This window comes from Hippoglossus stenolepis, chromosome 18 (genome assembly GCF_022539355.2).
Source record: "Hippoglossus stenolepis isolate QCI-W04-F060 chromosome 18, HSTE1.2, whole genome shotgun sequence".
NCBI classification, from domain to species: domain Eukaryota; kingdom Metazoa; phylum Chordata; class Actinopteri; order Pleuronectiformes; family Pleuronectidae; genus Hippoglossus; species Hippoglossus stenolepis.
Genome location: NC_061500.1, coordinates 16070933 through 16086772, shown reverse-complemented (window position 1 = coordinate 16086772; position 15840 = coordinate 16070933). Strand labels below are relative to the sequence as shown.

The 15840-nt window shown below is 41.7% G+C and overlaps 1 protein-coding gene across 2 annotated transcripts in view; it reads left to right on the top strand.

Moving 5' to 3' along the window:
- Positions 1–15179, top strand: part of erbin (erbb2 interacting protein) — a 55091-nt gene extending 39912 nt beyond the window's left edge. Inside the window, exons 15-27 of one of the 2 annotated variants that reach the window (XM_035185129.2) lie at positions 389–488; positions 2694–2815; positions 3174–3332; positions 3507–3692; positions 3820–3937; positions 4026–4209; positions 4826–6344; positions 7683–7826; positions 9683–9739; positions 10431–10604; positions 11225–11317; positions 11444–11518; positions 12113–15179. In XM_035185129.2, coding sequence (XP_035041020.1) covers positions 389–488; positions 2694–2815; positions 3174–3332; positions 3507–3692; positions 3820–3937; positions 4026–4209; positions 4826–6344; positions 7683–7826; positions 9683–9739; positions 10431–10604; positions 11225–11317; positions 11444–11518; positions 12113–12220 — 3039 coding nt within the window. In that variant the 3' untranslated portion in view covers positions 12221–15179. The remainder of the gene's footprint in view (positions 1–388; positions 489–2693; positions 2816–3173; positions 3333–3506; positions 3693–3819; positions 3938–4025; positions 4210–4825; positions 6345–7682; positions 7827–9682; positions 9740–10430; positions 10605–11224; positions 11318–11443; positions 11519–12112) is intronic. The other variant, XM_035185130.2, reaches the window with a different exon arrangement.
- The last annotated feature ends 661 nt before the right edge of the window (positions 15180–15840 follow it).

Here is a 15840-nt window from a genome sequence, read left to right as displayed (position 1 = left end):
GCATAAAATAAACCCAGGAGAGGCAACAGTGACATCAGCACTAAGATACAGGAATACTGTTGGGCAGGTGCCACAGGTGTAACAGGGCCTAAGGGACTTAAAGCTATTTCATCAGGAAATGGACGACAGGAAGAGACATTGTGATGTACTTGAGTAACGTCTCATTAAAACCAGGTGAAGGAAAGAAATTCAGCTTGGAATAAAGATGGGAAGTTGTGGGGGATTGGTACATCTTGTGGTGTGTTATTTCCCCTGTGGTTTTGTGTTCTTTTTCATGATGACACCTGCCAGGCACAGTGAACTCCACGATTTTTTTAGCACTGAGTGTCTTGACAAAGCACGGTTCATTGCAGATAAAACCCTCAAACGTACATTTTGTCTCCCACAGTCAAAGCCCCTGATCCCTCTGCAGAAAGAGGAGGATCCAGAGACGCACAAAACTGTGCTGACTAACTACATGTTCCCCCAGCAAACCAGGACAGAGGAGTGTGAGTACTGTGCACTCAACACGCCATCATTTCTCCTTTATATTCCTTCATGATCATTATTCATCTGACACACACTCAAACTGAAAATGTTTCTAACCTAATTTCACTAATCACTTCTTAGTAGCAGAGCCGGGTGTTAAAGATTTGGGCGCATTAATTAATCAGTACTACCAAGCACTCATTCATCTTATACAACTTCGCTAGTATGACTTATATAAGCACAGTTTACAAAGACAAAACACTGACAAAGTTTGGGGAAGTTGATGTTATGCACCAAGCATGAAAATACAAAACTGAATCAAATAAGTGAGCAATTTGATTTTTAGTTAAGTTTAATGTATTTTGATGTCAAATTATCGGGCATCCCCATGACTACAACTACCGTTTGTATGGTAGCAGTCTTGGAGGTGACCTGCAGGGATCCCTGAATGCATATTTTATGAGGGGCATCGTTATCTGAAACAAAGTCTTCTCCTCCTGTCGAGCATCTGTTAATTTGGTTTGGTTTCCTATTGCACCAGACATCTTGCACTCACCCTGTCGCATCTTCGCTTTGGAGTAATTAGTGGTTCAAGATCTGCGTTCTTAAATGATTGAAATGGTGGAGAATGAGCTGCTTGATTTTTCAAGGTTCCAGCCATGTGTTGCACCTGGGATTGGGTGACATCTACTGAATTAGCATATGACAACGTCTACAGTTAAACATCGTGATGGACAGTAGACACGTTTACGTGGACATCAATATTGTGATATTATCTACATGAAGCCAATAGTCTCAAAAAGACACTGTCATGTAACAGTCACAGCATTTTACAGCATAATAATAATCCAATTAAGAAATGTCGGGTATTCTGACCTTAGTCACATTAAGTTGACATGTATACAACTTTAACCCATCATTTCAGAACATTTTGCGACATCAATATACGACAGTTACCAACTGCTCGTCGTCACATATCCTGAGTCAGAGTGTGAACAAGTAGTAGGACGTAGTGTTGAGTCATTGAGTCGTCATTCAGTCAGTCATAATCAGACTATACTCTGTAACGTGGGAACATGAATGGAATATTCTATGAGCAACTCATGTAAACATCATTATAGTCCGATTTCTGAAACCTAGTCAATGTGGGGGGGTGGAGAGGGGGTGACTGCCAGTCAGCCCAACTACCTGAAATGTTAGTGCATCTAAGTTCTGGCCTCTATTTGTTGTCTGCCAGTCATCTGCTTTATACAGTTTTTTTATAGTTACTTAGGAATTTATTCCGAGAAAACTTGATCTGTTTCCTTGTGCTCTCCTAAGAAACTGGAATCAGTCATAACCTGACTGCAATTATAATGTTACACAACTTGTTGATATGGAGAGTAAACACCAGTGACTCATATCCACTGCACATTTACAATCTGGAATGTGTGTTAAATTGTAGATAAGCAGAGTTCCTGATATGATCTAATTTCAGGTGACGTTGGCTTCGAAGGAACCGAATATAATCACTCTTCTCATAACTAGCTTGCATGATAGCAAGTATTCTCTATATGTGTAGAGGCAAAGAGCCTTTTAACACAGGAAACCACAGAGACTCACATGCAGAAGCTTAAAAGATTCACTTCTATCAGGTGTCAGACATCATCAGACACAACCAGACACAATAGATAAGATGTATGACGTTACTGCAAAGTTTTAGAAAAGCTGCGCCATTATATCAACCACCATGACCCCTTTTTAATAGTAATCACGCCCTTGTTTCAAAAAGGAGTGACAGTATAGGTGTGAGATTGAGTTGAATAATTAGTTGGTATATATATGTGATGGAGATTATAAAGAGTTTAGAAAGAAGTTACCGCTAAATCCTGCAAGACTGTTAATTGTTGTACTTTTTATATATTTCGTAATATAGCTCGATTTTATGTCAAATAGTTTAATATTCAGTGATGTCAGTTTGAAGCACAGGCTCAAGCATTGTTAAAGCTTTTTGTCTTCAACATTTGAGCATTATTTATTAGAACCACATTTCTGAGAGTCTACACTGTTCAAATTCTCAATTTCAAGTTCCTCCTCAGTGCCTTCAGTTTATTCGAAGGCCTTGTGGTGTCTTTGCACCATCTAGTGGCATTTGCATGAATTTCACTCCATGGGGGATGACTTGCAAAGCATTCATTTAAAAAGTAATAAAAGATTTGCGTCCTGGTTTCTGCTTTTTCCTCCAGACATTCCCAGCTCTGACTCGGAGAGCTTCAATCCGGCGCTGTGGGAGGAACAACGCAAGCACCGAGCTCAGGTGGCCTTCGAGTGTGACGAGGACAAGGATGAGAGAGAAACGCCACCGAGGGTTAGTGTCACAGCTCTGAAAGGAAAATAACTGGGTTGATATGATTTACCTCCGCTCTAAGGGCTATTGGAGTATAGTTTGGGATCAACTTTCTTTTTGATTTAACTGTTTTCATGTAATTAAAATATTGTCAGAGGGAATAAGGGTCTTTACTCACCTAGTTTGACTGATAGCTCTATGAATCCCTAGTGCCTGTGTATCTGAGGGAAAAGTGTCTGTATTGTATTGCACGTTCCTAATGTACATTGTTATCAATTTAGTTCCCATTAAACACTGCTTGTCCATCACCTCTGTCTTCTGACAAACCAGATTGTGCAACAAGATTATTTTAATTAGAAGCTTTCTTGTACTCTTCAAGGAGGGAAACCTGAAGCGCTACCCTACACCATATCCAGAGGAGCTGAAGAACATGGTGAAGACAGCCCAGTCTGTGGCTCACAGGCTGAAGGAGGATGAGTCAAGCGACGAGTCGGGGAAAGAGAGGAACCACATTGGTGTGCAGGACGTGGGTGTAAAGGTCGGCTTCATATGTAACTGATATTTTATTTGGAAAGAAGTGTCACTTTCACTTTCATTTTCCTTTTTTATATTTACCTCACTTTAGTGCCTCTTTAATAAACCTTGAAAATTATTCTACATTCATGTAAAGAAACATTTTTCATACGAAAACATCTGGATTGTTTTTGCGCAGGTGATAGAGGCCCCGTGCCCCAACGGCGTGGCAACAGACAAAGCGCCCCATGTATCTGCCAATATATATGCCCAAAATCCCTCTGCACCAGATTCTAAAGACGCTTCAGACACGTCTTACAGCTCCCACAGAGTCCCACTGAAATCCTCAGAGGGCTCCATGATGAACCACGAGGACACACTTGAGGTACCTGAATATTTAGAACTCACAATTATAAGGAGTTCTCACAGTTTTACAAACAAAAAGTGCAGCAAGCACATGATGAAGCTTTATCAGAAAAATGCAGCTTTACGAAAGAGATTGTATTTTCCAGGATTCTGAGGAGCTGTCGGATGAAGAAGAGGAAATGAAAATAGCAGAGATGAGACCCCCTCTTATTGAGATCTCCATCAACCAGCCAAAAGTAGTGACGTTAAGTAAGGACAAAAAAGGTAAAAGGTTTTCTTTGAGTCACTAAAACAGTTCTTTTTTTCAGTGGAAAATCAAACTGATTCACTAACTGATATTCCTGATCATCAGATGATGGGAAAGATGCAGACTCTTTGCTGGATGACACTGTGGCCAACAGCAACCAGAACAATAGTAACTGTTCATCCCCATCACGCATGTCCGACTCAGTGTCTCTGACCACGGACAGCAGCCAGGACAACTCTCTGTGTACCCCTGAGAGAGAAGCAAAGATGCCTTTCCTCCCGAAAAGCCGGTTGGTATATTCAATGTTAACACATGAATAATAAAGACGTATTCTAAAAAAATTGTTTGAAAACAACCACCTAAAACCTGAGGGTTTTCTGAAGAGCTGATGGAATTGCCAGCGTTTACAGAAAGTTTTATTTTTCAGCATCCGAAGCATATGTACACATAAAAATCAAAACATTTGTTAGCTTAAAGGTTTGACTTCATTGGAGATCACCTTTTCCATAAATCTAACTGACTGAGTCTCAGAAGCCACATCGTCTGGATCTGTCTTGTCTTCGTTATTATTTTCATCGTTTTTATCAGTGAAAAACTGCTGTGATCAGTTTCAATATCCCTCTCCTCATTTAGGTCATCAGTCATTGTCTGATGCACTACTTTTTTGCAGGCTAAAAGCACTAACAAACTACATTCCCTGTAATTATATTTAGTCTTTTCTGCAAGTATTTTAGTGACTAATTGATGCATTTAAATATTTGTGTGTCTTGAAAACTATGACATCGCGGATGCACGCTCCAAAACACACAAACGTTGCACCCAGTCTACAAGGGTTAACAGAGTAAAAAGGGAGACACGTCCTCCTGCTGTTTTTACAAATTCTGATGTCTTTTCCTGTGTTTCAGGCAAGAAGATGAGAACATGAACCAGCCTAAAGACACCACCCCTCTCCTCCATAATGGTAATGGCTCTGAAACGTCCCTTCAGGCCCTTTTGAAAACCCAGCAGACGCCACCAGAAAAAATGGGCGACTACGACCTGTCAATGGAAGCCAGACTGGCCTTCATTGAGAAGGGAATCAACAATGGCATGGAAGACACCTACACCAAGTGGGACCAGATCAATATGAACATTTCCAAGCTGCCAACTGACAACATGCTTCAGCTGGACGAGGTGGACAAAACCAAGAATGGTTCCGTAACCCGGGAGGAGTTGGGCGGAAAGCAGACTTTCAGCAATGACAACTTGGAGCATTTACAGAATGGAAACCAGCAGGTCGGTGACCGCTTCAACAGTCTGGGGAACAAAAGTCAAGCAGTGAGAGCGGAGCCATCTGCCGTGCATGTGGCCTCGACAGGCGTGACAGCCAGCAGTGACATGTCTCTGTCTCGCAGCACAGAGGAGCTGTCTCCAGACAAAAGGTGCCATCCCCCACAGGTGATGAAGTCCCACAGTGTCAGTAACATGGAAACAGGGGGCATGAGGCTGTTCTCCTTTGAAGGGGATGATGAAGCATATGAGGCAGCAGCAATGAGCTGGATGGCAGGAGCCGGTCCGGGGCCAGGAGCTCAGGGCCAGAGCATAGTCAGGAGCAAGTCAGCCAGTCAGTTACTCAATGACCAGAGTCTCCAGGTCTACCCCAGCTCCTCTGCATCTTCCTCAGACCTGCTCTCCTGCTCCAAGCCTCCTGCCAGCACCAGCAGATACCCAATCTCCTCCAGCATGGCCATGGGCATCGCTCCTCCTCAGTACAATATTCAATACACAAGCAGTGCCATACCGAAAGAGAGCATGTGGACCCAGAGGACGGCCATGCCCCCAGAGCACCAGGGCTACCTCCCTCCTCCTCCACACTCACTAGCCAACACCAACTACTCCAATCGTAATCAGGCACCTCCCTTCCCTCAACAGCAACAGCAAAGGGGGCCTCCCATGGCTCCTAAACCCTCTGGGGACATGTGGGCTATGGAGAGACTTCATTCTACTGGCAGCCAGCCTCGCAGCAGCACTCTGCAGAGGCAAAGTAGCACCGCCTCCACAGCTTCAATGGGTGACCCAAGGCGCATGCAGTTGCCCGATGGGGAATATATGACTTACAGGGACATTCACACCCTCGCCAGGGGCCCGCTGGCAATGAGCCAGGCCGCGCAGAGGCCCCTGTCAGCTCGCACTTACAGTATCGACGTACCCGGAGCTTCCAGGCCTCTCATTGCGAGGCCACAGCCCCACGAGCTTCCAGAGAGGACCATGTCCGTCTGTGATTTCAACTACCAGCACAGCAGCCCCAGCAAAAGGCCCAACACCAGGGTGAAGTCTGAGTACTCGCTCCTGGATGGCCCTGGAGCGGGAGTGGGAGCAGCAAGAGTGCCGCAAGACTGGAGAGATCAGGTGATGCGTCACATCGAGGCCAAGAAAATTGAAAAGGTAAAAAGTACTAATGTGATACAATGTGTGGAATTTGTGTTGAAGGAGTTTTTTCTAGTACTTAACCTGTGACCAGATCCCTCAGTATTAACATGAATATGCTCACATTTACAGGCAATATTGTTATAATTGCTAATGCTGCTTTCAGACATGCACTGAACTCTGCAGTTCCTCCGTATTCTCTCTGGAGGAGGTGCATGTGTGAACACAAATGTCCGAGTCAGATGCTCCGCAGTTTCTGCGGACTTTCTCTGCCTGACCTCCTAGTATAAAGTCTGTAGAAATCCAGGAGAAGTTGATGTGTGAATCCAGTGGGGGATCTCCCGCTGGATTCACCGCGCGCAAGTGGGAGGTTTGATGACGCCTCTAACACGCGACAGATGCAAAAATGAAAGAAAGGGCAGACAAATATTCCACAGTGAAAAAGCGGTGACACACGTGGAAGTCACTGGCTAATATGTCAAGAGAGTTTGTGGTGATAAGAGCCGACAGCAGTGTCTGTATGTTGTCAAGAAACTGACTGCAGCAGAGTTAATACGTCACTTCCTATCTCTGTCTGCTGCACCCGGCTGCTCCACCTCTCGCCTGAATAATGCAGAGGATTTGTTGCAGATGTGAACGCGTCTTTGCAGAAAACCTCCCGCTGTGTTGTGCATGTGTGAAAGAACCCATAATGTTTTGGTGTGAGTCCAGATCAGGGTGCATAGCTAGGAATTTTTATTCACTTTGCATCATTTTATTTTACAAAATTTTTGTGGATTTTTTTTAGAGAATAATTCATGGATCCTGATGGGGGAAAAAGCTCCCATGTTTAGGAGACTGATATTTATCTGTGTGTGTAATTTGGTGACGATCCAATCAAAAATCTGGATCTAGTGAATTTAAATGGGGTTTGGTGAGGGGACTTTTGGGCCTTGGAGGAAGTATGCGCTCTACTGAGTGAGTTCTAATTGGAACTACTTTCTACCAAAGAAATGGTCCATACCGGTCCAATTGTGGACAGATTTTTGGAAAGAGATTTTACCTGAAACTTTAGTATACTACATTTTTTTTGGATACATCATGAAGCCTGGACAAATGAAACTCTATTTACTTGTATGGCTAAGTACCAATACAGATTTGAGTGAACTGACCCTTTAATGTGGAGTTGACCCTTTTATAAATGTCTACTAACCCAGCTGTTTGCAAAATGCTTCTTATTCACTGCATGTTCTTTTTCTGTGTATGTTGTAAACTTTTGTCTGTTGTGTCTTTTATGTCATGCTCATTTGGTGGATTGCATGGCCACCACTGACATGTCGGTTGCTGCTGGTCGTTCCATGTCGTCCCTCTGTTCAGAATGCGCTGTCTCGCTCCTATAATTCCAATAACGCTCCGCTGAGCTGGTCTCACTACGGCAGCTGTAGGGATATGCATGCCAGCCAAGGGTCTCTGGTCTTTAGTCCCAGAGAGGGACAGCCGTATGGAGCTCTGGGCTTCTGTGTGAGTACTGTCAACTTGTCGTTAGCCCCTGCAGCTCTCACTGAGCCGGGGCTTCCAGCCTGTGCTAGTTTCACATCCTATAGAAGAAAAGGAAATGTCTGTTTCCTTCTCTCCTTGATGTGAGAAAGTGATCACCGATGCTCAGAAGACATCTTTTACTTGTCCTTTTTATAGACAAGTGAAAGTAAATGTTGGGTGATGAAGTTTCTCCAAACATCTGATCTCTCACAAACCCTTCCCTAACACGTGATGTTTCCTAATGAAAATACAATGTGTTCTAACTGGATGTTTGTGGAGCTCTCTCTTGCTTAATTCAAACAGACATGTTTAAAAGGGGCCCACTTGGTTGTTGTGCCATGTTCCAGTCGGGTTAGTCGACTTTATTGCATGGCAGAATCAGAGGAGGACAAAACAAAGTAAAGCTGTTGTCAGAGACCACTACAGAGCTGTAGCGAGTAAAGAAATGATATAAAGTCTTACAAGCTGCGTGTGGCTGCTACATCTCATTCAAGCATTAAACCTAAAGATATTTCTGGCTGCGTGTGGCTGCTACATCTCATTCAAGCATTAAACCTAAAGATATTTCTGGCTGCTGTGATTCTGGTGACACATTCAGTGCCAGTCTGTATTTACTCTGAATCCAGCTGACAACAAAAAGCGTCACCCTAAGCTGTGATGGAACTGCATAAATTAACCAATACATTATTATTTATAAGATATTATTTTAGCTTACTTTCTCCCTAAGGAAATACCGCTTTTGGTTGCATTAAAGCTGACAACCAGATATGTAATTTGAATGTTATATATGGTACAAAGTGCCCCCTTTTAAACCTGCCAGGTTCTTTAACGTCATAATCACTGTCCCTGTGCATTCTCCCTCCAACCTGCCCCACTCCTGTGATCACATCCTGTGATTGTAATACATCCCAGCAACCTTGATTTTCTTTTCTCCCTTAACTCTAATTAGATGTTCACTTCAATATTTTTGATCACATCAAAATCACATCTTAACCTCTCACTTTCTGTGTGGGGATGAAAACTGTGATTGTGAATGGTAAGAATGTAGACGTGTGCATCCAAGTGATCTACAAAGTGGATAGCAGGGCTGTTTTCTCCAGAGACGTCTGAGGCTGTTGTTTAACCTCTTCACTACTTGACATTTAGGATTCACTTCATGTTCAGAAGGTCAATCTTGGATCGTCCCATTTCTGACAACGAATTAGCCTCTGTTGGCCACGGCTAATATTTCAGGGCATCCAGTGTAGACTGTTATCTGGGCCAAGATGCCGTTCCCCGTATAAAGTCCTACTAGTTTCTTTATCACACAATTTGAACGTTCTCCACAAAAAACACAAACTGAGGTGATTTTTGTAGATGTTTCAGGTCCAGACAACATTCTGAGTAATCTCTGTTAACAGCTATCTGCATATGGATGTAAAGAGATTAAAAAGCAGATAGCTGATGCATTTCGATCAATGTGTTTACCTTCAGGCAACCAAAGCTTGCTGATTGGTCAAACTAGACACAGAACCAGAATGCTTCCAGCCCCAAAACATTGTCCCTCTCCTACAGAGTCTGCATATTCGCATTTAGAAGGTGTTTATATAGATTATCAGAAAGTTAATACTCACAATTACGTGTTGCATAGTGTATGAATAGAAACTATAGGCAGTTGCATCACAGATTTTCATCATTTTAATCAGATGTGTTCCTTTCCTCTCCTCTAAATCAACACCGCACTGCCTAATATCATTTACCCAACATGAAAAATGTGTTTGTCAATTATCCTTTGTTTGTAAATGTTTTTTTAGTGGAGTGAGTGCAGTGTAATTCATCCCCTCTTTCTTCCATTTCAGGATGATGTGTATAGTCCACAAGGGCAGCAGAGCTACACCTTGGACCCCCACAGAAAAGTAGGTTATTTAACATACAGCGGCATATTTCTTGCTGCAGTATACACAGAAAGGGTAGTTATGAAAATGTAAACCTCGCTGATTGTGGAATTACTTGTTCTTGCAGATGTTGTCTGCATTTTACCCTGATGCTACAGGGCTTGTTTTTAAGAAAAGACAGGATTTCTGCATGTCTAAAATTCAGTCATCTGAATTTTAGCCCTTAACAAGTCTAAAGGTGTTCAGAACTTACAAAGGTTTAAATATGTCTTAATTATCATTTAATGCTATTTGGATTGTGCTTTAAAATATATGCTTGGTTTGTAATGTCTCACTGTGTAGTAGTTCTTTCTCAGCGATACAGATAATGGCACGCTGTAATAAAACAACAAACAAGACCAATGTGGAACCAATAACTGAGCCTACAAGATTGATTAGAATTGATTGCAGTACACTTTGCTTGGCTCTGGTTGATTATGGATACCTACTGTCTCTGTGGTTTGAGTCTAGTCTACTAGTCTAGTCTACTTCACTTTATCCATCTTATCCTTCATATCTGTCGCACTTGATGTTATTCTTACATTTCATTCATTATGCTCTAAAAAAAGGTCTTAAAAAAGGCCTAAATTTAACTTGTTGAAAGGTCCAGGAAGCTTGAGAGAAAATCCTGCTGGAACTTTTCACTTCATCGCTGTGTGTTTTTGTTCCTCAGGTGCCTTTGTTGAACGGTCAGATGGGACCCGCTGGTCGTCCTCAGATGACCCAGGTGACCCAGATGCCCATGGCTCGCCACCCTTCCAGAGAGCAGCTCATCGATTACCTGATGCTCAAAGTCTCCCAGCCACAAGCACCCCCCCGGGTCCCGCAAGAAGCAATGCAGCAAGAGGTGAAGGAAGCATGAAAATGACAAGAAAAAAACTGAGATGCTGCAAAGTGACTTTAAGTGAATTCTTTGTTTTGTCTGAGGTTTGATTGGAGGAAAAGTTTGATATGAGCGAGATGATCATTGGACCACTGTCCAATGATGAAGCTACAGCCAGTAGCTTAGCTTAGCATAAACAGCTAACCTTGGTCCTCTTTTTCTTCTGTTCACGTGGTACAGGAAACAAACGCCTTATTTACACTGTAGGAAGCCAAGTTTCAGTTCTTCTTCAGTAGCTCCTAGGATCGTCCGGAGGGCTGAATCCTACCCGAAATTGGGCTGATTATCCTCTAGTGTGCTACAGGCATAACATGTTAAATCTTGTTTGTTTCATTTGTACTAAGAATTGTTTTGATCTTATCCAGCTCTCAGAAGGCAAATTAGTGCATCTGCCAAAACTATACCTCAAAGAAATGGTACCTCTTTGAAGCTTAGGCGTTGCCGATGTTCTTTTTCATTAACCAGAATTTGAGTCCTTTCATTTCAGAAGTACATTAGCTAGAAAGCCCTAATACAGGAAAGCAGTGTAATTATCAATGAATGACTGAATAAATAGTAAATGAAACTATGTGGGTGTGTTTCAGTTCCGTGTGAAAGTGGAGAAGAATCCAGAGCTGGGCTTCAGTATATCAGGAGGAGTGGGAGGACGAGGAAACCCCTTTCATCCAGATGACAATGTAAAAACACACCATTAATAAGATTTCTTGTTGTAGTGCTCTGCATTATTCTCATCTGTCTTCTACAACTCTGTCAGCTTTAGATGTGAAAGTAATGTTTTAAAAAAACATTCTCCATCCTTTCAGGGCATATATGTGACAAGGGTCCAGCCTGAGGGACCGGCAGCCAAGATTCTTCAGCCTGGAGATAAAATTATCCAGGTATAGAGATCAACAGTGTGTTTCCTGAAGTACAAATCCCATTTATTTTCTGAATAGAGATTCTGATATTGAAACCATCCAAGGAAGACTTACCATCCGCTACTTGAATGTGAAACAATGATATGTGCTCTTGTAGAAGACACAAGTCTGGATGATTACAAAAAATATGTAATAATAATGTATTCGCAATGTTGAATCCTCATGTGTAATAGTGTCTGATTGGTGTAGCTTGCTGTTATCATTGAAATGTTTACAATAATGGCGAAAATCGTGTTGTAACTGTTGCACGCATTGTATACATACAGGACACAAACTACAATGTATTGCAACACTATATTAACAACAAGGTAAATTTCAATAAGATGCGGACTGGCAGTTGTTTGCAAGGGATCATTTGCAACGGTTGATCGGATGCGTAGTTTCATCACAGGATTCATCTCATGAACAGGAAATTTGCCTCTGCATCCAGAGCCGTCCTACAAGTGGGCGGTCACTGCTGCGCTATGTTTTGCTGTTGCAGAATTCTTGGCTAAGTGTTTGTAAAAAGTTACGAGTCTTCAGGGTTTTTCACCGAACCTCTCTCTTTTTCCACAGGCAAATGGCTACAGCTTTGTGAATATCGATCACGGGAACGCAGTGTCCCTGCTAAAGACTTTTCCAAGCACTGTGGATATGATTATCTTCAGAGAAATGCAAGCATAGACTCAACTGAGACTGACCTGTGGAGTGTGCGCGGGGATGTGAGGAAAGAAGAAGAAGAAGAGAGACGTTTATGTCGACTCTCATATTTTTTATACACAGAAGAGGCTGATGTGTCGATTTCCGTCAGGACTATTCCTACTCGAGATCTTCACAGCCTTGATTCAAACTGGGAAAACCACTGAATGTAGTGGAACCAAGTGAGAGGGCAGCAAACATCTGCAAGTACGAGTCCTCAAACGGCCATCACTGTGGTATATATATTTTTATACAAAAGAAGCTGAAGATGCTCTGATGCAAATAATTACTGTGGTCTCTGTACAGGTCATCTTTTTCTTTTTTTCTTAGTCCAAAACTTTTTAAAATCCTTTATCATTATTTGGGTTTTATTTCTGCGCATGGACATGAATTGACCACTAGGAGGGCAGGGCTCCCTCTCTCCTGTCATCCACTTCGCCTTTTTTTTTTTACACTTTTATTTAAGATGTTGAAACCTTTTTTTTGGGGGGGGGGTCTGCCAAGCGGTTTATATGGAGGACAGTGGTATGTGCTTTTCACGTGGAGACGAATGTAGATCAAGGTGGTGTTTTGATTTTGGGGTTTTTTGGGGGATTTTTTTTTTTGCTTTTTGTCTGTCTTTCAAGATCAAGGAGTTGAGAAGATCATCCGCCTCTGCTTCCATAAACCTGTGAACACGCTCCAGGTCACATACACCTGTCCTCAGTCCAACTCAAATATCCTCACAGCAACTCAGCCGCTCAGCTCATCGCCTGACGTGACCACGACCTGCGCTGTATGAAACAAACAGATCACAGGAATCTCTTAATGTGATCATTTAGTGGGACTGGGACTGGGTAATGGAACGGAAAGCTCCTTGAATCTGTACATTTTATCTCATTTGTTTAATATGTACAACACCAAAGTGTAAATACGAGGCATGGTACATTTTACAAGAGGTTATGTACGAACTATTTCTGGGCTCAGAGCCTCTGGTTTACTGGCGGTGGCTCAGAGTCAGGATATCGTCTATAACCCTCTGTAAAATGACACGATATCGGATTTACACACAAACATGAGATACAACATGTCCGTTAGTGAACTGAAAAGGCAGATTTCTTTGGTTAGAGCTTGACTAACTGCCCCTGTCTCCAGTTATCACTTCTAAGAGAAGCCAACAAGCTGCTAGCTGGATCCTTGCTTAACAGACAGATATGGGAACGGTATCAGTCTTCACGTCTCATCTCTCCGCCAAAAAGCGAAAACGCTTCTTTCCCACAACGTAAATCTAAAGCAGAGGAAGCTGTGGGTGGTTCTCGTTAACCAAAGCAAGTTTGCTGTGGACAGAAGGCGAAAGCAGGAGATGACTAAAGAGAGCTACTGGAATACGAACATTTTAAGTTTCACTCGTGTTTTATTTTCAAGGGCTTCATCTTCCAGGCAGCCGCTGTTGAGATGCGTGTTTGTTTTACAAGGGTTTCAGCATCTGGCAGTTTCATTTTCATTTTTCATTTTTTATTTTTTTACATAGGAGAAGACCACAGTTTGCCTTTTGTGTCTATACAAACGTTTTAATCATACTTTTTACTTTTACCTTTGGAGCGATGTCTTTTTTTTTTTCTTCTTCTTTGCTGTACAGAGAATAGAGTTGGGAGAAACAAGTTGTCAAGTGCCATAGACCTTGAACTGTTTGAATAGGGGAGGACCTCTGACCCCAGAACTCGAGCAATAGTCACACGTCCACAAACTTCTGAGTACATCTGCATAACGGCTTAAAAAGCAATACTTTAAAGCCTTTATTTTCATTCAGAAAAACCAACATCACATAGCGTTTTTTTTTTTAAGACACAACCTTTTACTAATCCCTGATGGTTTTACATGGTTTTTATATCGTGAAATGTGTTCTTTTTTTTGTAATGAAGCAGCACAGGACATGTGTATGATAGTGCTTGAAAAAAAAAAATCACATCTCTGCATTGTGTACAAGTGAAAGTTTGTGTCACTTTACCCGATGCTTTTTGATGTCGGACACTTCGAATACCACGGCTTCCGGTGTTCATCTGTGCAAAGAAAACAACTTCCACCGTTGAAAAACATCTGACTGTCAACAAACTGTGTCAGAAGGAAAAACATCAAATGTTCCATGTACCTGTCCGTTGCATGAAATCAGCCTGTTAGTGGTAAATGATTACTCAGTGAGACGTGTTTCCAAAAAACAAGTGGAAATGATCCAATTCACACACAGAGCAAAGAGTCCATTCAATCCAGCAGTACATTTGTGACCACTGAATAGTTTGTACAGTATATGATAGAAATTTTACTTTTTATCCTTTTAATAATTTGTCGTCCTGTTTGAAAGTGAAGCTGTGCCCTCAATTTTTTAACAAAATCTTAAACTGGTCAAATTTATTCGCTGGAAAACAACGTAATGTGCATTTCCCCACAAAACAATGTTCACAAAACATCTTATATTTTACACAGATTTACTGTTTATTATTTGTTCTAATTTTGTTGGTAACTTTCTTAGAGTAGAGGGGGAAAAATTGGGGGGGTAATGGTCACTTTATATTCACGGCAAAAACGTACAGTCTGACATTGTAGACAATCTACGGAGATCAAACATTTTCGTCATCCGTGTTGGTCTGTTTCTTACGATCCCGTATTTGTTCTTATTTATTTAGAAGTCTTCTATGGACTTTAGACCTTATTAATCAAATTGTAAATACTCTAAACAAATTTGACAAAAGAGTTATTAATGGCATTAGTGACTTGCGATTGTAAAACCAGCAATAAATTGCAATGCAGAGGCACCTGTTTTAATGTATAGCTAGTATTTCTAAGGTTTCTGTGGAAACCGTCACAGTGAGAGGATTGATATGCATTTATCCAACATTCCAGATTTTGTACATAATTAACTGTTTCTGAAGTAACCTGTGGAAAATAAACTAATGCTCTTTACCAACAATCCTTTTGCTTTATTTCATCCACTTGGTTTGAGCTAAAGGGGGAAGTTATAGAACTGGGATGAGGATGAACCTCTTAACCAATTTTGTAAATAAATTACTTGCATAGAGCACGTGAGGAATGGATGTGCATGTGTGTGTGCATGCTTTGTGTGTGTTCTTTAATCTTGCACTTTACACTTTTTGCTGCAGCTTGTTATTGCAGTGAGTAGTGAAGAGGTGGTTGTTGGGAAATGTAGTCTGTGATAAACCAGCAAAGAATTCCATTTGATCCATTTATGTACTGTATGTATGATGCGAGTTGCTACCACAGGGGGGCACTGCAGGGCTCTCAGTGGTGGAGGGGCTCTGTGCTGGCAGATAAGTAGATATGAACCATCTCCTCTAAAACGTGCACACGCCAACTACAATCACACACAAAGCAACAATGCTTACATGAGTTCCACCTGTAAATACTGACATGTTCATCTCTGTAGTATCTTTTACTCAGTGAGAGAAGTTTGCTTGAGCTTTGCTTGTGTCTGGTTAAACACCTGTGAAGAGTACATCTTGTACAATAGACTGAGTGATGACTGGTTTATTGATTAAGAAACATTACAGCAATAGATGGATAAATATAAATCAGTATGTTGTCAGCTCACACACAAACTCACATTTCTCATT